A 19,140-nucleotide genomic window follows, 5' to 3' on the forward strand; every position below is an offset into this window, starting at 1 on the left:
TTTACAGTGATACCGGATATAATTATTAATTTTTGTAAGTAAAGTGAAAGTGGGCAAATTAAATAAATAACGCAGTTAAATTGGACAATTAAAAAACTATGGGTTTACACGTCTAAATATTTTTTTTGCATTAATTTGCAGACTGGACCGAGAGAGGTGAAAGTTTTGTCCGCTAACGGACAGACGCTCTCCTCTGCGTCCCTAGCCGGCGTCTTGCGTGCGGTGCATCCCTCTTCCCCCTCTCCTCTTATTTATAGCGTCCCTTTCTATTATTCTAAACATGCTATAATTATAATTTTCTCGACAATATTAATTTATATGTCGTATATATATATATATAAATTAATATTATCGAAAAAATTCTAATTACAGCATGTAAAAAATAATAGAAAGAGAAGTTATCATTTAAAATGTCTGTCATATTACATATATATACAAATATATACATATCTATACACATATATATATATATAATATATATACACATGTATATATAACATATATATATACGACGTATAAATTAATATTGTCGAGAAAATTATAATTATAGCATGTTTAGAATAATAGAAAGGGACGCTATAAATAAGAGGAAAGGGGGAAGAGGAATGCACCACGCAAGACACCGGCTAGGGACGCAGCGGAGACCGTCTGTCCGCTCGAATCGGCTGTCTGCTGCCGCTCAGTCCGCTTTCCGCTCCCATGTAAGAGCAGCTTTATATTTGGTTATCGACGATTGTACTGCTAATAAACCTAATCTAACCATATTTGTTTACAAAAAATCTGACAGTGGTGAGCGCAGTAACATTTCTTTCAGTTTTCTCTAGAAAATAAATAATTGCCGTTGATTTAGTATATTTACGTGCTATTTGGAAAGTAAGTATATTGTTAATCAACAAGATTAACTGAATTATTACTAATTTTCATTTTTATCGCAAATTATTATTCTCAATACGTCGTAAATGAAAGTAGCTTTATTCTATTTACAGTAATTGTAATGAGTATGAGAAATAAAAATATATAAAATATAAGAAGTTTATTCTTAATTAATTTTATCGTTATTCGACTATTATTGATTTTCTTAATAATACTAACCTTCCAACGATATCCATGGAGATCAATTTGGATTTGCACATTTTTTTTCATTCACAGAAAAATTATTTAGAATATGTTCAATATTTTGTGACTTTAATTTCTAAATACTAAATAAACTTAAAACTTATATTACAGGATGGGTGAACGTTATAACATTCACAGCCAATTGGAGCATCTTCAATCAAAATACATTGGCACAGGACACGCTGACACAACAAAGTACGAATGGATGGTCAACCAGCATCGTGATTCATGTAGTTCATATATGGGACACTATGATCTTTTAAATTTTTTCTCAATTGCTGAGAATGAAACTAAAGCAAGAGTACGTTTCAATTTGATGGAAAAGATGCTTCAGCCTTGTGGACCTCCACCAGAGAAACCAGAGGACTAATAATTTTATAACAATATAATTTTTTTATAATCATTTGAATTAAGTTAAATTTTTTAAGTTAATAATGTAAATCTGAAAAGATATATAAATTATAATCTCAAAGTAATGTAAATTTGGTGTCATTTAGTTTCACCTTTCTTCATAATTGATTTATAAGAGTTTGTTGCAGTATTGGGTAAATTTCAGTTACTGCTCTGTTTAGTTTGTTAATAGTAGAGTAGATGCGATTCAGATCTAAACTTTCAACTAAGAAATGTTCTGATATCTGATCATGCCGTAGTAAAATAGCATGCATTACAATACCATGATTTATAGTTTTACTTTTCTTTATGGCAGCCAAACATAGTGATTCTTCATAATCTGTGGGATCCAATATCACACAATCATCATAGATACCCTATATAAATGAAAATTAGAAAACTCTTTAGCTCTCGTAAATAAAACAAGATCTTAAAAAAATTCAGATTATCCTACTGCTGTCACTGCTGATACAATGCCATACATTGGTACATTTGCATTTGCTAATGCTAAACTTGCACCCATGATAGCAGCACTAAGAGCAGAACCACCATTGTACAGTACTAAGGCATAAACATCCACTTGAAAATTTGGAAACTCATCTTGGAGGAAGGAAATTGCAACAGTTACTGTTGAATTTTGTAGATAATAAAACTATTCACTTTACTCTACAAACTGCTGACTTTAAAGTAGACTGAAAAGTATAGTTAAACAATATTTTAAAACTATTCACTTTACCCTACAAACTGCTGACTCAAGAGCTCTCTACATGAGAAGACTAAATTGTTTTTCTTCAGCATCTTGTTGATGACCTTTTCTTCTAACACAAGAAAAATTAGAAAATTTGAACTCGCAATATAATTTTCCTTGAGTACTATAGTCGTATTGATTAGGTATTTGTCTTGGATCAAACGCTGAACAGAGAACTTTGGTTTGTCCTACTTCAATATAAGCTGAACCTTTTGCTTGACTGACAACTCCTAGTTTGATAACTGTAATAAATGGAGAATAAAATGTTATATATTTGACCCAATACGCTATTTACTTACACATTTTTCTAATTTCATCATGCTTTCTAGAATCTCGCCTATTTTGAAGTTTACTTTTGACACTTAAATTGTCTGATTTTGCATTCAAATCAGAATAAATGCAGTACGGAGTTGTCTCCTCTGGACCATTACTTCTCTTTTGGTCATAAGGTATTTTTACATGTTAATTAAATAATCTAATGAATTTCGATTTGTTAATTGTTTAATTAACTGCTGCACTGTAAAAGTAACTTGTTGCTGAGAAGTGCGCATGCGCGTTGATTTTTTGAAGGCCGCACCCGACACCGCTGCCGGCTGCACCGGGCCACATGTTTTCCAATCAGCTGATCCAGCATTCGCCTGCTAAGCTATCGGTAATAAAAATAAACCACACTCGCGACATTAACATTCACGCGAGTAGGACGCTACTGGATATTTGAAAAACGGGACGAGAATGGCTGAAAGGGATTATGCTCCGCTAAGTGCGGCTTGTGTGAAATCGTTAAATGATAAACTCTACGAGAAAAGAAAAGCTGCCGCGCATGAAATAGAAAAGTAAAAAGTTAAACAATATTTATTTTTTTAATAATAAAAATTTATTGATCAATTATTTGATTTAAGAATGGTGAAAGACTTTTCTGCACATAACAATACAGCTCAGATTCAAAAGCTTATTAAAGTACTGGGAAAAGATTTTGCTGTATCTCATAATCCTCATACTCGAAAAGGTGGATTACTTGGACTGGCAGCTTTAGCAGTTGGACTTGGACCTGCGAATACTGGTAGATATGTTGAAGACTTAATTTTTCCAATATTAGCGTGCTTTTCTGACGCAGATTCTAGAGTAAGATACTATGCTTGTGAAAGTCTTTACAATGTTGTAAAAGTTGCACGAGGTGATGTTATACCTGTATTTGCTGATATTTTTGGATCTCTCAGCCAACTAAGCTGTGATACTGAACAAAGTGTAAAAACTGCAACTGAATTGTTAGACAGATTACTGAAGGTTTGTATATGTTTTCAAATGCAAGAAAATTTAATTGTATCTTTTTTATACTTGTAAGGTTTAAGTGTGAAATATTTACAGGATATTGTAACTGAAAGTGATAGATTTGATATAGTGGTAGCAGGATTTATACCACTGTTGAGAGAAAGAATTTACACAAAAAATTCGTTTGCAAGACAGTTTATATTATCCTGGATATCTGTATTAGATGCTGTACCTGATGTTGATCTTATTGTATTTTTACCAGATATTTTGGATGGTTTATTTAAAGTTCTTGAAGATCCAACACCAGAAATTAAAAAGCAAGCTGACACAGTATTTGCTGAGTTTCTTCACAGTATTCGAGCAAATCCATCCAGAGTACATTTTGCAGATATGATAAATATACTGATATTGCATGCTCAGAGTTCAGATGCCTTGTTACAATTAACAGCAATCACATGGATAGATGAGTTTATACGACTATCAGGGCAGATTCTTTTACCATACACATCTGGTATTTTCACAGCCATTTTGCCTTGTTTATCTTACGATGGAGATACTAATAAAATAATAAAGGAAACTGCTTCACGTGTAAATAACAGTTTATTCAAACTGATAATATCAAAAAGCATGGAAAGTTCTGTTGCAGAAAGTTTGGATCTTTCCAGTATTGTTGAAGTTTTGACAAAACATTTACAATTGCAAACAATACCTGTTCAAACAAAAGTGGCAGTATTAAGATGGATATACCACTTGTTGCAACATTTACCTGATAAGATGTATCTTCATGTCGAAGAATTGTTTCCTGTGCTTATGAAAACCTTGAGTGATAGCTCAGAAGAAGTTGTTCAACAAACATTGGTTGTTATGGCTGAATTGATCAGTTCAAAAGGTGAAATGCCAACACAGAACAAGTACTTTACAAAGTTCATGGTGAATCTATTAAGATTATTTGCTGATGACAGGCATCTTTTGGAAGACAGAGGTTCATTTATCATAAGAGAATTATGTGTATTGTTGAATCCAGAACAAATTTTTAAAGTCATGGCAGATATTTTGAGAGAAGAACAGAATTATAGATTTGCTGGTGTTATGGTACAAACTCTTAGCTTTATTATACTTACAAGCTCAGAACTTTTCGAATTGAGAAATAAGTTGAAAGATTTAAGAACTGAAGTAAGTTTTAAGAATGTTAATCAAAATTTATTAATGATGTTTTGTTAATAATCAGTTAAAAATTTTATATATAGGAAAGCGTTGAAGTATTTGTTAGTTTATATAAACCGTGGTGCCATAACCCGGTAGCTACTGTGGCCTTGTGCTTACTGACTCAAAACTATGATCATGCTTGCGAGCTTGTTAAATATTTGTATCCTTTCAGTTGTTTGATGTTAATTATTTTTCCCTCAAAAATTATAAGATATCATCTTTTTCCTCAACTAAATCGTTTCTAGCGGAAATATTGAAGTTACCGTTGAGTTTTTAGTAGAAATCGACAAACTTATCCAGCTGATCGAGTCACCGATTTTTACTTGTAAGTATTTCATGTGTTTAGTGATTATTAATTTTAATATGATAAATATAATTTGATCGTTTCGAAGATTTACGGCTAGAATTACTAGAGATAGAAAGAAACGAGTCGTTAGTGCGTACGCTATATGGCCTCCTCATGATACTCCCGCAGAGCGAAGCTTTTTCCGTGCTGTTACGCAGATTGACAGCCATCCCTCCAAGTTCTATGAGCGCACTTTCGTTGCAAAATGAAAAAAAGAAATCTCCGAAAAAGGTCATTGTACTAGAATCGACGAGAGACAAAATTAATTTTAACGAGTTATTTGACTACTTTGTGGATGTTCAAAATAAGCATAGAGAGCAAAAGCAAAAGCAAAAGTATGCTTTATTAACGGAAACGAAGGAAGCAACAAGCAACAATGATTAAAATATTTTTTTATTGCTAATTGTGTATTATAATGCTGAAAAATGCTAATCTTTTATACTAATCAATCGACTATTCCATAGGTTCAAAATAAATCTAACTTTTTGTTAAATTTCTATGTATATTTTATTTACGTTTTTACAAAACACAAATCAATACTTCTTTCTCTTTCTTCGTAAGACTTATTCATAGAATCGTAATTATGTACAATCAGTTTTATAAAGTTATATATTTTGTTATCTTTTCCTAAAAACGCGTCAATATGCACATTTCATAGCAAAACTTTTTATTTCTACTTTTCTTATCTAAAAATTAAATATAAGAAATCATATGGAAATAAGTAATGCTATTCAGACCTATTTAGCATTTAAATTCTCTTTTTTAATATTACGATTGTCATATTATCTCAAAATAAATTAAACAAATAATTTTATAAAATTAATCAAATTAATTTTTGCAAAAAATTCTGACTTACATACTTGCATTTTGACCAAGACTTTGATGAAAAGAATGTGACAAGCTCCAGAAACATACTATTGTATAATTTAATACCTACAGAACGCAATAATTCATCACGGCTTCTGAAAAATACTTTGTCGATGTCTGTTAGTTTAATAATGCTACTTTTATGTAACATCTCATTGTCTGAGTATTTCACTACTCTCGCCATTGTTAACAATTTTTGATATACAAATAAATTTCAATATCACAACATACAAACCATCCCCCAGACATTCAACCTTTACATGAAACGCATTGTCCTAAATTTGGTATGTACATAATTGCAGAAAGCAGCTATCAATTCATCGTTCACCATTAACTAGGAGCCCGTAGTCAATACTTCTAGTTGCTCTTCAGTAGACGATGTAAGTGACACATTTGCCATTTCACTAGCTACCCTAGTTAGCTCATCAACTAGAGCATCATTCGTATACAATATCAATTCAATTTTCTCTTGAACCGAACAGATGTCTTTCCATTTATCTTCTTCTAGTAGTGCTCGTCTTTTTCTTCTTTCATCCATTTCGCTTTGTGTGTTTTTAGCGTTCTTGCTATATTGTTTGCCTACTGTTGGCAACCACGTATCTAACATTCTGCATATATGATCATATCGTTCTTTACTTTCTTGAGAGAGACGCAAGTGAAAAGTTTCAATCTGTCGCTCATAATTGTCAATATCCTTTCCAAGAATTTCCGTTTGTAAATAGGCTGTTTGTGCCAATTTGTACCAATCGGCTAGGCACTCGGAGCGTTGGATCACTGTTGGACTAACTTGTTTGTCAAGCAGCTCTTTCATGCGACGTCCAGTTTCAGTCACCTAAATTGTGAAAGTAAATTTAGTTATTTTTTCTCGGCAATGGTTATCTTGAATTTTCAGTTATTTATTACCTTGATCCGTTCTAAAACATGGAATTGCTCATCATTATAGGTAAGGCTTCTCGTAGCTCTGTCCCGCAGAAGATGTTGCCATCCGTCTCTCAAACGTTCGACTAAAGTAGTAGCTATTGGACTTGCTTTGGCTGCCCAAGGGCAATATAAACTTCGCGTATTGGTATTCCATTCGCTTTTCAAGCAGTTCTCCCTCACGTGTCTACAATATCAAATAATAGTTCTGCATGCAGAATAGATCATTTGGCTTAACATAAAAAAGTAAACAATTAGACAAACCTTTGATGAAGTTGAGTAATAGCTGGTGCCAACTTTCCAAAAAGTTCATTACTCATTGTATCCAGTTCCTTTTTCCAACTTTTTGCTTCAAATGACGGAAGCATCGAGTTATGTGTGGTAGAAGACAATGTTGGTCCTGTCGATGTCATGGATGAAGTAGTTGGCAATGAATTTGATCCTTGATTCGTTCTAATACTCATAAAAACTTGCTTAGCAATCGTTTCTCCTCTTTCGACTGCTATTGCCAAGTCCTCCACTGCCTTTGTGAAATCCTTTGTTTTTTGGCATTGATCCAGAGCTTTGTTGAGTTTCGTGTTGAGGTAGCCAACAAATGCAACTACTGCGTCTTGCGACAATTTACTACACCTGGCCATTTTATCAATCCTTCTTCTACATTCATGTCCTACTGAACACGCGGTTTTGGCTTGACTTGCATCAGCCTCTACTGATACTAAAGTAGCAAAAACTGGGAACTTTGGTAGTTCTGTTTCAATGGGTAATGTTACATTTTTATTCTCCCCTGAAAATAAAAATAGAGGCTCATCCATGGACGTCGGTGGATATCCTCTTCCAGGCGTCGATTCTTCAATCAATTGTAATATAGGAACTGAATTTTTGAGAATTATTTGAGATGCAGGTTGAATATTTGTCTGATGTTGAATGTGTATTTGAAAAGCAGCATAACGTTCTTCCTCAGGATGTAGGTATATTTTAATCAGCTGTCCGCCATGAACATCAAATATATGAACTGGTGGTTTTCTACAGAGAGTATCCGTGACCCTTGAGAAAAATCTTTCAAAGCTCCAAATTCTCTGTTTATCCGCTTCTAGTAAGCCTGCTAGCAGAGGAGTAACATATCTCTTGAGACCAGTACTTAAACAGCAACTTGCAGGTAACTCTCTACTCCAATCTATAGGACCAGATTCGATTGACTGTGAACCAGCGATTACTCCTGATGCCTTTTGAGTAGTAATGTAATACATAGTATCTCTGTTTCTACGACCACCATATGGCCTGAATGGTAATTGGCCAGTAGCTACATGATACAGTGTAACCCCGATGGACCACAAATCTACTGTTGCTCCAAAACTTTTGGTTACTGGTTTCCTTAATACAGCTCGTTCATACATGTCAGGATGAAGATATTCTTCAGTGCCATAAAGAGATACAAACTGTTGATCTTCCTGTAGCTCCCGTGCTGCTCCAAAATCAGTAAGTTTATATATTGTACTACCATCTTCAGCAATAAATTTCATAATGTTTCCTGGCTTGAGATCTCTATGAACTAAATTATTATCTCTCAAGTGCTTCATACCAGCTGATAAATGCTCCAAAACTAAAAGAAATTCCTCTTCTGCTAAGCCATAGGTATTTTCAGGATCATCTAGAATGTTAAACAAACTGCCTCCTGTACATAGTTCCATTACTATTACCTTTCCACGTCCATCCTGCTCTTCCTCGATTGCTAGAAGTTTGACAATATTTTCATGCTTAACTTTGCGTAGTACTTCAAATTCTCTCATTTGCACATCATGTGGTCGCATGTGACTGACTTGATTGAATGTTTTCACGGCTACTGGTTCACCATTATTTTTGTTAACTCCTTGAAACACAGCACCAGTGGCTCCTTTGCCCAGCACACTTGTTGTGCACCAAACATAGTTGGTAGAGCCTCGTAGGAATGACATGCCAAAATCTAAAATTTTTAGTCATTAAAATTAATACCTGTAGTTGAACTGTATGTGCTATAAATTGTTCTTACTCAAAAACTTACCTGATACTAAATTACTGATGAAATACTCGCGTCTTGCTTAAACAGATGATAATTCACTACCTTTTCATTCTAGAAATGGCTAAAATAGTCAACCACTCTAACCTCTAAGAAAACACTTTCATGTAAAATTTGTATGAGTCTGAAGTTCGTAACGTTATTCAATAACGAAAAAATAATAAAAGAAAATGACTAATTAATTATTTTTATTGGTTCAAAAGATTATTATAATGATATATATCAAGGAGATACATCGCAATTAATAAATTTACCCTTAAAACGAACGCTTAGGATATTTATACATGGCAGACTATAGGGACATGGGATAAAATTGTATGTACATATTATTAACAACAAAATATGGAGTAAATGAAAACTTTAGTTGTACATATTGATTATATGCACTTGCATACTACGTTTCATTTATCACCCTCAATATTAACTACCCTTACAGCCCTTAGAAATGCCAACTCCCAGCGAATTACAAAGATATTTCCTGTAGCATTCCCCAGCGAATTATTGAGTTTACATTAATTAAGCGTGCTCAAAAGAATTTAATTTTGCGGTGATAGCACAATTATTTTATGATAATGGACGTCAACAACGCTTCGGGGAAGAACCGCATCACCCGTGTAATTCATGTAAATAAATTGGTGAAACATTTTGATATCTTGCTAGAAAACGCGAGGTTTATCAGTTTTAATATTTTTGAAGTTAATTCTACATTCGGTAAACGCATTCGTTAATTACATTTTTGTTAACAAATACATACGTACTTATATCATAAGATCTTGTTGGTAATGTAACATTTATTAAATTATTTGAGTGTGTGAATTAGACTTCACTTTCCAATTTGTTTTGGATCGTTCAGTTTGATCTGGTGTAGTATGAACTCTCATGTCCATATGTATGTATGTATGTACCTACATTTATATGTCTTATGCATGGATGTATCACATTGAACGTGTTCTACACCAGTATAATTGATTTTTAGAGAGTTCGCAGCTGATTTCTCTGCCATTCGCACGTGGCTAAACTTATATGCTTTAAAATTTGTGTTGTTACGATTGTTTAATTTTCCTTTTTTTGAATGAACCTTAACCTGTGTTTCAAAATACGTGTAATATTTTATGAAAGTAACATGAGATCTTTTCAGTACTTACCAGTTAGTTTTAAAAGGTGTTTAAAATTGTTGACTCCAAATTCAACAAGAACTTTAAAAAAATTTAGTGATAATACAGAAATCAACAGTGACATGGTACAGGAGTTTGTGAAATTCAGTTCCAGCGCTAACAATCCTAGTGACAAACACGACAAACAAACAATTGCTAATGTTATGAAACGCTGGCAGGAAATTTTTATAAAAGAAAACATTGCAGAACCTAAAGAATCAATTCAGCATATAACTGCCTCCATTATTGGAATAACAAAAGTAATTATAATGAAATTATTAAATTCTAAGTATGTAAATTGTTATTATTGAATTACATATATTATTGCTGAATAGCTTTCGGATTTGGCTAAGCTACAAAATGAACAATTAAGCGAAGAACAATTGCAAAAACTAGAAATTCTATGTGAATGTCGACTCTCAAGGTAAGATTAAAAATACACGCGTTAATTATCTTTTAACTACAAGTAAGTTATTTTACATTATTCTAGAATGCCAGTACAATACTTGATCGGCCAATGGGATTTCCGAGATATTACGCTGAAACTGGAACCACCGATTTTTATTCCACGACCCGAAACTGAAATTCTAGTTGAATTGATGCTGAAAAGAATGAATGATTTTGGAAACAAGTCTTGCGAGATTTTAGAAATTGGTTGTGGATCTGGTGCTATTTGTCTTTCATTATTGCAATCTCGAAAAAATGTGAGTTACTCCAAAAACTTCAATTTAATTTTAAGCTAAATTCATTTATGTTATTTATATTTTCTACACAGCTTAGAGTTGTAGCGATAGATATCAATCCTCATGCCTGCGATTTAACCAAAGAAAATGCCAAAAACTTAAATCTAGAAATGGGATTGATTCTTCTGAATGCCAAGTTGAACGAAACTGGTAATATATCGGTGAAAAAGAATTACACGTCATCTCAACCTTTGAAATTTGAGCAGCTTCGTTTTGATTTTATTGTCAGTAATCCTCCTTATATACCAACACAGAGGATATTTAGTCTTCAACCGGAAGTTCGAGTGTAAGTTTGACATAAAGAAATATTTCATGAAATATATGTATATATGTAATTCGAACATCCTTCATTTCTATATTAGATATGAAGACATCAAAGCTTTAAATGGTGGCAATGATGGCTTAAGATTAATCAAACCTATACTACTGTATGCATCTGTAGCTCTCAATGATGACGGATTCCTTATTTTAGAAATTGACTCAAGTCATTGCGAACAAATAAAAATGCTAGTAGAAGAAAATTACGCGGGTAAATTGCAATTTGAGAGCGTGTACAAAGACTTTAATGAAAACGATAGATACGTCGAAATTAAAAGAATTCATAGGTAGGATTGTTAGCGTTATATTAGCTGCCGATGATAGATTGTCGTTACAGACATTAAAAATAACAGTAGTTAGACATTGAATACTTATTGATTTAATGAGAATCGTGGAGACCAGAACAACAATACAGAGCTGATAGTCGTATGAATGTTTGTATTATGATTATTATTAATTGGATTTATGATTTCTGATCAGAGTTTGAAACTTGTAGAAAAAAGTAAATTTGTTTCATCAAGCATACTACTTGTGTTGTTTTAATATACTAATAAAAATATACATAGTGAAACTTATTACTTTTTTTGCCTATTATTTAAAATTTGTTTTAAGACGTATGTGCGTCTGTGAGTGTGCAAAATAATAAATTAACTATCTTAGCCTCGTCTCTAAACTTTAAGTCATTACTAAGTAAAACTTTTATGTTGACATATATGAGTAAATCCGCAAAATTTTTGAATTTGTTATTAAAAGAAACATTTTTTTCTCTTTTAGTTAACTTTGAATAGCATTAGAAAATATAAGCTCATGATTTTTTCAGAATCTTTTTGTGTAAAACAGCATAATTAAGCTGAACTTGAAATTTTTTAAATAAAGTCATTTTTAGTAGGTTGAAATTGTCAGATATTGAAACGAAAATGTATCAAATGATTTTTAGCAACAATTGAACTTTATTTGTTTTTCAATTGTTATAAATAATAATACAACAAATTATTTCAATTTTTTTTTCTTCACTGATGTTATCCATTGTAAAGCTAAATTGTGATAAATAAAATTTCCACGATACTAAATTTTTTGCACGACATTTTTTATATTTATTTACACTAATGTTATTTAGAGCCTTTCGCGCGTTCTTTTTTTTATGTTTTTCTGTTATTTATAACGTTATTTCTACCATTTACATACTAACTTGGAGATTCTAATGGATACATATAAGTCATGCTGTTTAAAATGGAATTCATACATCATTATTCATTGGTGAATAAAAATTGAACTTGCACCTATTTTCTCATAAGAACTGATAAACTTTTACTTATTTCAAGATATATCGGAAAAATTATCCGAAAAATGATTAAGCTCTTATACTATTATACAACACTAAACTTTACATACTTAATAGAAGTGATTATTTATGGCTCCAAACTTATATTAGTGTGAGTGATACATTTAACATCGTGTACTTTCTGTTGCTCTGTGACAACTTCTCCCACAATCTGGTACGAATTTTTTAGAGCTTGTTACAGGGTGCTTCCTTATCATTTACTTTTAGGCGGTTTCTCATAAATTGAGCTTCCTTTTGTTGCTCATAAATTTCTTGAGAGATGAATCCAGGTTGGGCTTTTAATAACCTTTTTGAGTACTCTCCGTCGGTCTCCCGTTAATTTCTTACGGATCGTTGAGTGTCTTTAATTCGCTAAAATAATTTTGTTTTATTTTAGGTTTAATTACTTCTTAATCTCTTTTGGAAAAAGAAGAGAGAGAAGAGCAAAACGGTAATTAGGATTATGTTTTTTCGACACTCCGTGCGGAAAGTGCGTTTTTCCCGCAAGCTCGGCAAAAAACGTGCGTTGACAATCGCACTTTCCACACGTCGTATAAAAAAATACGGCACGGCACATGTTCGGGAAAGTGATAGATAAACGTAATAACCAGCGATGGCCAATATACTTTCATTATTGTGTTCATTCATTTTGTTTACAAATAAATTCATTTTTTAACATCAAAAAACAGACCGAATTGATTTGTACTCCCAATAATAAACTATAAAATATAATTTCGATTATTCAATTATATTCATTTAAACTTATCATTCAATCTTTTCTGATTAATCAAATTTCTTTAAATTGGTAAACTCCCACTTTTTAGCCTTTTTAGTGAGCTAATTTTTTTTCGTAGTATCCTTTCCTGAGTATAAACCGTAAGCTTTCTTTTAATTTTCAAAAAGAGGTCAAAGGCCCCTTGCAGTATGCCAAAGCATCGTAAATGAGTCTAACTTTTTCCTTCTGTGAATGATGTACGACCTTCGCCCATATATACATAGTATGCACCAACACATACTTTCAATTTTTTTCTTCTATGATTTTGCTGGTCTTCACCGAGATTAGGGGGTCTTACATAATATTAGCCTTACATAATAGAACATAATTTTTTTCGGAATATTATGTATCTCTATTATTTTTGTGATAAAATCACAGTATTAGAGAAGTGTATCGAGTAAAAATGTAAAGAAATAGCAAACATTTAATTTTTTAGTTAATAATCACCTCAAAAATATTTTCGAATTTTGTTGATGTTTGTTATAATAATCATAATGTAAATGTAACGGAAAATTGAAAATTTTAATTTTTGAAATTCAACATTTCAATATTAAACATATTAAAATATTGAATGATAGATCGAACTGTATGTAGGCTAAAGAATGTTTCTCATTGCCATTTAAACTAAAGTGAAAATATTTTACATATCCATGCTTTTATATAATGTCGGCATATAATTGTAATCACTATATAAATCACATTAAACGCTTAACTGTAATCATTTTAATAAAACGGTTTTTATAAATAATTGAAAAATTATATATCTTTTCTTATTTCGACTGTTATTCGATAAACCAATATGTAGCATTTCTGAAATTTTGCATTTTTTGTAATTATTTTTGTAATCTAATATCCTAGCATTATTCTAATCAATCATGATACAAGGTATTCTTATACACCGTGATAACAATTTCATCCCAAGGTTTGTTTCATATTCCTTCACTCTCGACCCTAATGATCTTTTACATTCACTAATATAAACCGCTGGGCATTGTTACGTTGAAACGTATACACGATACCAGTGCTTTTTAACAACTTTAGATTTATCTTTTCCTACGCATATTATCTTTTGTGTGAATTTGCTGAAAATGAAGCTTAAGGTTGGGGCAATAAAAAGCAGGTTAATACGATTCAAGAAGTTGAAAATCAAATATGTGCAAGGCATAGGAAGATTTAGCAAACAAACATAAGATATAATAAAATTAGCCCGCAAGCAAATTATACCAAATATATGGATACATATGCCGAATGTCTCTATGGCTGAAGAAGAGATTGAGACCTTACGTATCATTCCAGAAAATAATATTTCTGAAGTATTATTTACTTTACTATTTTTATATGATATAATTTTAACGGTAGAAGAGTGTATCAACTTGAAATGTAAAAAGTTAAAAAATATTTTTATATCTTTTATTTAATAATAACCATAAAAACATTGTTGAATTTTGATAACATTTTGCTTATAGAAACATTAAAAATCTTTTCATTGATATGTAAGGCAGTTGTTTAATTGCTTATATCAATCATTTGCTGCAGATCATCATTATTTAAAAAACACGCAATATATTGAAAACATTCCTCCGGTATATCCCTGCTGATTAGTGAATTGAACGATTGCGAAGCGGATTGTAACAATGCCATTCTCTGATAAGTTTGCCGATACTTCAATCTTAGTATACTAGGGACTATTGTATATTCCTCTTTGCTGATCTGTGCAACCATCTCATCGAATCGTATACGATCTTCTATCGTCATACTATTGTAAGTTAATACCGTATTTTCCGATATCAAAAAGGCGTAAAGTGAAAACGGAAAATTTTTGTCATCTTTCAACTCCATGAGGATATTTAATTCTTTGTAGAAAAGTAAAAATACTAAATCCAAGCCCCTTTCCCGCAGATACATTTCTTCAAATTGTATTGATTTTCTCTCCTCGGTCACAGGCAGCTTGCAATACTCCATATGGTACGCATGCCTGGCTAAAATCACTGCAACAACACGAACCTGTTCCGGTGTTTTATACTCGTCGGAAACAGGAATATATCCAAAGATGGTTTTTCCAGATTTGTCTGACAAATTGATGTCCGCGCCAATATTCAACAGGCCCATCATGGACGGCCAATTGTCGTATTTCACCGCCAGGTGAAGGGCCGTTTGACCTACAAGTAACAAGAAATTGTTTCAATCAACAAATGCTATTACCGTGATTATCCCCCTCGCCCCCAAAAAGAGGCTACGGTTTCTTCCATACAAATAACTATACCTTTATCATCTTGGTGATCTACGTCACAGCCTCGTTTCGCTAACCATTCATGGATTTTCGTGAGATTCTTGACTATGGGATCCCGATGGATCCCGTGTGATCTGTAATGTTCAAACGTGATACATTAACCTACCCTTCAAGTGTAATATCCGCGTACGCGTAGAAGCTTACCAACAATGTTCAGGTAATAAAAGCGTATACGTACGTACTGTGTGCGTATAATTATTTTGCCATTAGTTTACAATGTACCTGTTGACTCCAAAGCGTCTACCATTATAGTCAATGGAAGCTAGATCGTGCATGATGCTGCGTCCTCCATTTTGACATCCAGTTTTCATTCGATTCTTAAATATTTCCCGTAAACGAATATTCTTCCAGGTTGGCTCATTTAGATTGAAAGAGAACAAGGCTTCCCCTATGCAACTCTCTCCAGTAACATGATTGTACATATCCAAATCGCAGCCAGCCTTCAAAAACAAATCGATTTCATCCAGCGCCGGGCAGTTCTTTGTCCTCATTAACATTTGAAAAGCCGTGACGCCTTGCACATTCGTTGCGTAAACGTCAGCGCCAAGGCTGAAAGTATTATTAAGAGTTCGTGATGTATTTGATTGCAGAATCCATATGTAATAAAGTATATTGTAATGTATTGTTTTTTAACATTTGAATAACGATGTATAATTTTGTTAACTTAAAATTACCGATATAATTTTGATTCGCGCTAATTGTAAAACAAGCTCAGCATATTATATTTTGCTAATAAACAATCAATTAAGTTTCAATCTCTTACGGCTTATTATTGCTTATTATTTATATACAGCATACATCAACCGTAGATTCCGTTCACACGAAGAATGGGTAAAAGAAACTTTAGTTGTCTATACTTTTATGCATGAGTTGATCTATTACCTAATTAATTTGGAGCATAAATGGTAACGCATTGATACGCTTGGCAGTTGAACAGCTTCGATTAATGGAGTGTTGCCACAAACATCTTGTACGTTAACATTAGCATTATGACTTATCATTTTATCCAGCGATCTTAAGATAATTTTCTCAACTCTCAAGTCATGCGTATGGTAAGATTTCACAAGCAGATGTAAGGCTGTGCTGCCAGGATAAACTGGGCAGGATATGTTGATAGCTTGATTAACGTCGAATTCACATTCTTCCAAATACTTCTTGATCACCGCTTCTATATGTGTCGCGCACGCGATGTGAAAATGCGAGATTCCTTGGCAATTGGTCGAGTTGACGGTGAAGTCGGCCAAATCGAAGAGGACCGAAATCAAGTTGGAAACTCTGCATAATTTCTTGGCACCGTAATTCAAGTTGATCAAATGAAGCGGCGTATCGCCGTCCTCCTCTTTCGTCGTCAATAAAAGAGCTCCGTGTTTTGTCAGCAATCGGACAATTTCAACCAACTGCAAGACGAAAAGCACATTGACAGTTTTGCCGTACAATTCGTCAAGCACCCTCCGGGCAACACAGTGAAGCGGCGTGTACCCTTGCCATATCGTCGAGTCAGTGTGAACTTTGGAATTGACGTTGATTCCGCTCGTGATCAGCTGTTCGACCAGTTGGCGGTTGACGAGGAAACAAGCGAGATGGAGATCCAAAATGCCCAATTCGTTATTCAGGCGAGCCTTTATCGCAGCGTTCTCGTAGAATGCCTTGTAGCACTGGTTGCGGAAACACCGTTGGCTCAACAAGCATTCCAGCGGGTTAACCACTGTCACCTGTTTGTCCGATATGTCGATGTTGTGTTCGATCAACAGGAAAGTGATCCTGATCAGATCTTCGGTTTTTCGATAGCCTTCGCGCCACAGGAAATCTATTGCCCCGTAATTGAAAAAAGGCTTCGTCGTGAAAATGGGCTCTACGTGCTTGTAGAAGCCGTAATAGTAGTGGGGCAAACGTTTGCTACACGGTTGTACACATTGCTCATACAGGCGACTGTTGACGTCCGAGCCGGCTTCAAGCAATTTTTTAATACAGTCGAAATGCGAAAAGTAGCAGGCAACGTGCAGATGATTGAGGTGTCCGCGCAGAGTCGTGCGCTCTTCCAGACCCTCATTGGACAAGAGTACTTCGTAAATGTTGTCCTTATAGGCCGTTTGGAATATCAGTGTATGCAGAGCCGTGAAGCCATTGATATCCGTGATATTCACGTTGACGCCGTTCGACAATAAATGCTGGACGGATAGCCGATGACCGACGGCGCAAGCAATGTGAAAGTGCGACACAAGATTCTTGTCGCTTGGATTTTCGGTTAATTTGCATTGATAATTCAGCAACATTGCAATAATGTCGTATTTCCTTGCGTAGAACGCCACATGAATTGGCGTCATGCCTTCGGCATTTTTCGCCATTATGTCGGCTCTTCGATTCATGCATATTTCAACGATATCTATGTCGTTAAAATCGGTCTCAGGCGGCTTCGCCTTCTTGGGTATAGCCGCTACCATGTGTAGCACAGTGTAGCCAGGCCACAGTGTTGAGTCCAGCGGAACGAATGTAGTTGGACTTATTAGGTTCGTCGATCTCACGAGTGAAATGAAATCATTCGGGTTCTTCAGGGCATCAAGAAGATCTATTAATTTCGTTTCCCCGTTTGACAGAACAATGTTTTGCCATTCTTCTGACACGCTAACTAAAGAAAAAATTTCCTCTAGCGTGTACTCATAATGCAGCGATTGCACATTCTCCATCATGCTGTTAGTGGCAAAACGACTATTATTAATCTCTATATTCAAACCGTTGTGACGTTCCTATGTGACAAACAAGTTGCCGAATGGACAATTACAATTTTTACGTCTTAATTAACGTCTCAATTCTATAAATTTTATTTCCTACTAAGATTCGATCGAAAACAACTGTTCCACAGCGATATATCGAATAATTAAACAACTGCTCACTGATCCGGAAAGCTCGACCAAAATATTGATTGTCCGTTAAACGCACACTTCGCCACAGTTTAGTAGCCGAGAGCCGTACGTAGTTTCGCTGTTTATTATCGTTTCGCTGTAACCACCGGCCCCTTAGCGGTTATTAGAAAACGTTTCTAATGATGATGACTGCTTATATACTAGTTCGGGCACTTCAATCGTCTATTTAAAAATGACAAAATTGCACTGATCGTTATATACACTTTGAAATGTCTGGCCAAGTTTTATAGTCAACTGCGGTTATACTATTTGGCCGTAGTTTGTCGGGTGTCGACTGATCTCAACGATTACAACGTATATACTGCGCGAACTAAGTCAAGAAAATCGTCTGTGCACGGAACAAAGAGTCTCGTGCCACTCAATCGAATGATGTACGAATCTCAAGTCTGTAGAGTGTGTTTATTCATGTATGAAGTTGCTTAGAACAACGAAACAAATCTATACATAACATTTCAACTTTATATACAATACAATAATAAATCCGCATTCAAAGATCTAATCTTTGTGTAAGCTTCACTTTTCGACGTGATCTAATTGTTATAACACTTTTATTACAATTAGCAATATTTACATATTAAATTATTCTCGGGAATTTCATCATTGTTAACAATATTTGAATTATTCGATTAAGTATAACTTGTGTGTTCTTGAATCATTTAAATTTTAATTGCTATTGAGTGTATCAGAATTTGTTTCTTATTTCCT

At 33.9% G+C, this 19,140-nt stretch overlaps 5 protein-coding genes across 5 annotated transcripts; 2 read left to right on the top strand and 3 right to left on the bottom strand.

Annotated features, from left to right (window-relative positions):
* Positions 1–1,625: 1,625 nt before the first annotated feature.
* Positions 1,626–2,557, bottom strand: LOC131675299 (exosome complex component MTR3-like). The gene is made up of 4 exons (XM_058954227.1): positions 2,554–2,557; positions 2,380–2,496; positions 1,961–2,133; positions 1,626–1,883 (listed from the first exon to the last, which is right to left on the bottom strand). The coding sequence occupies exons 1-4, from the start codon at positions 2,555–2,557 to the stop codon at positions 1,626–1,628; spliced, it is 552 nt and encodes a 183-aa protein (XP_058810210.1).
* A 337-nt stretch (positions 2,558–2,894) lies between these two features.
* On the top strand, positions 2,895–5,533 carry LOC131675250 (protein VAC14 homolog). The gene is made up of 6 exons (XM_058954157.1): positions 2,895–3,087; positions 3,154–3,538; positions 3,620–4,696; positions 4,771–4,889; positions 4,975–5,054; positions 5,122–5,533. The coding sequence occupies exons 1-6, from the start codon at positions 2,987–2,989 to the stop codon at positions 5,457–5,459; spliced, it is 2,100 nt and encodes a 699-aa protein (XP_058810140.1). The 5' UTR covers positions 2,895–2,986; the 3' UTR covers positions 5,460–5,533.
* Positions 5,534–5,590: 57 nt separating this feature from the next.
* LOC131675248 (inhibitor of nuclear factor kappa-B kinase subunit epsilon) lies at positions 5,591–9,696 on the bottom strand. The gene is made up of 4 exons (XM_058954156.1): positions 8,899–9,696; positions 7,125–8,820; positions 6,846–7,047; positions 5,591–6,774 (listed from the first exon to the last, which is right to left on the bottom strand). The coding sequence occupies exons 2-4, from the start codon at positions 8,810–8,812 to the stop codon at positions 6,277–6,279; spliced, it is 2,388 nt and encodes a 795-aa protein (XP_058810139.1). The 5' UTR covers positions 8,813–8,820; positions 8,899–9,696; the 3' UTR covers positions 5,591–6,276.
* Positions 9,697–9,878: 182 nt separating this feature from the next.
* Positions 9,879–12,131, top strand: LOC131675261 (MTRF1L release factor glutamine methyltransferase). Its single transcript, XM_058954178.1, has 5 exons — positions 9,879–10,327; positions 10,403–10,491; positions 10,558–10,771; positions 10,843–11,096; positions 11,173–12,131. The coding sequence occupies exons 1-5, from the start codon at positions 9,986–9,988 to the stop codon at positions 11,417–11,419; spliced, it is 1,146 nt and encodes a 381-aa protein (XP_058810161.1). The 5' UTR covers positions 9,879–9,985; the 3' UTR covers positions 11,420–12,131.
* A 2,526-nt stretch (positions 12,132–14,657) lies between these two features.
* Positions 14,658–18,781, bottom strand: LOC131675257 (serine/threonine-protein phosphatase 6 regulatory ankyrin repeat subunit B-like). The gene is made up of 4 exons (XM_058954169.1): positions 16,397–18,781; positions 15,737–16,063; positions 15,488–15,588; positions 14,658–15,383 (listed from the first exon to the last, which is right to left on the bottom strand). The coding sequence occupies exons 1-4, from the start codon at positions 18,199–18,201 to the stop codon at positions 14,731–14,733; spliced, it is 2,886 nt and encodes a 961-aa protein (XP_058810152.1). The 5' UTR covers positions 18,202–18,781; the 3' UTR covers positions 14,658–14,730.
* Positions 18,782–19,140: the final 359 nt, after the last annotated feature.

The sequence above is a fragment of the Phymastichus coffea genome, unplaced genomic scaffold (assembly GCF_024137745.1).
Source record: "Phymastichus coffea isolate CEN01 unplaced genomic scaffold, Cenicafe_Pcof_1.1 PCOF00018, whole genome shotgun sequence".
Taxonomy (NCBI): Eukaryota; Metazoa; Arthropoda; class Insecta; order Hymenoptera; family Eulophidae; genus Phymastichus; species Phymastichus coffea.

Bases quoted from the DNA above. Each gene is read 5' to 3' on its own strand.
- LOC131675248 (XM_058954156.1), bottom strand. From the start codon at position 8,812: ATGTCATTCCTACGAGGCTCTACCAACTATGTTTGGTGCACAACAAGT. The intron at 7,048-7,124 runs GTTTGTCTAATT...TTGATATTGTAG, and splicing joins ATTACTCAACTTCATCAAAG to ACACGTGAGGGAGAACTGCT. The intron at 6,775-6,845 runs GTAATAAATAAC...TTCACAATTTAG, and splicing joins ATGTTTTAGAACGGATCAAG to GTGACTGAAACTGGACGTCG.
- LOC131675257 (XM_058954169.1), bottom strand. From the start codon at position 18,201: ATGATGGAGAATGTGCAATCGCTGCATTATGAGTACACGCTAGAGGAA. The intron at 16,064-16,396 runs GTAATAGATCAA...TAATACTTTCAG, and splicing joins TTATGCTCCAAATTAATTAG to CCTTGGCGCTGACGTTTACG. The intron at 15,384-15,487 runs GTATAGTTATTT...TGTTACTTGTAG, and splicing joins AGATCACCAAGATGATAAAG to GTCAAACGGCCCTTCACCTG.
- LOC131675250 (XM_058954157.1), top strand. From the start codon at position 2,987: ATGGCTGAAAGGGATTATGCTCCGCTAAGTGCGGCTTGTGTGAAATCG. The intron at 3,088-3,153 runs GTAAAAAGTTAA...ATTTGATTTAAG, and splicing joins GCCGCGCATGAAATAGAAAA to AATGGTGAAAGACTTTTCTG. The intron at 4,697-4,770 runs GTAAGTTTTAAG...TTTTATATATAG, and splicing joins TGAAAGATTTAAGAACTGAA to GAAAGCGTTGAAGTATTTGT.
- LOC131675299 (XM_058954227.1), bottom strand. The intron at 2,134-2,379 runs GTACTCAAGGAA...AAAATTCAACAG, and splicing joins ACCTAATCAATACGACTATA to TAACTGTTGCAATTTCCTTC. The intron at 1,884-1,960 runs GTAGGATAATCT...TCATTTATATAG, and splicing joins TTGTATCAGCAGTGACAGCA to GGTATCTATGATGATTGTGT.
- LOC131675261 (XM_058954178.1), top strand. From the start codon at position 9,986: ATGAACCTTAACCTGTGTTTCAAAATACGTGTAATATTTTATGAAAGT. The intron at 10,328-10,402 runs GTAATTATAATG...ATTGCTGAATAG, and splicing joins CCATTATTGGAATAACAAAA to CTTTCGGATTTGGCTAAGCT. The intron at 10,772-10,842 runs GTGAGTTACTCC...TTTTCTACACAG, and splicing joins TATTGCAATCTCGAAAAAAT to CTTAGAGTTGTAGCGATAGA.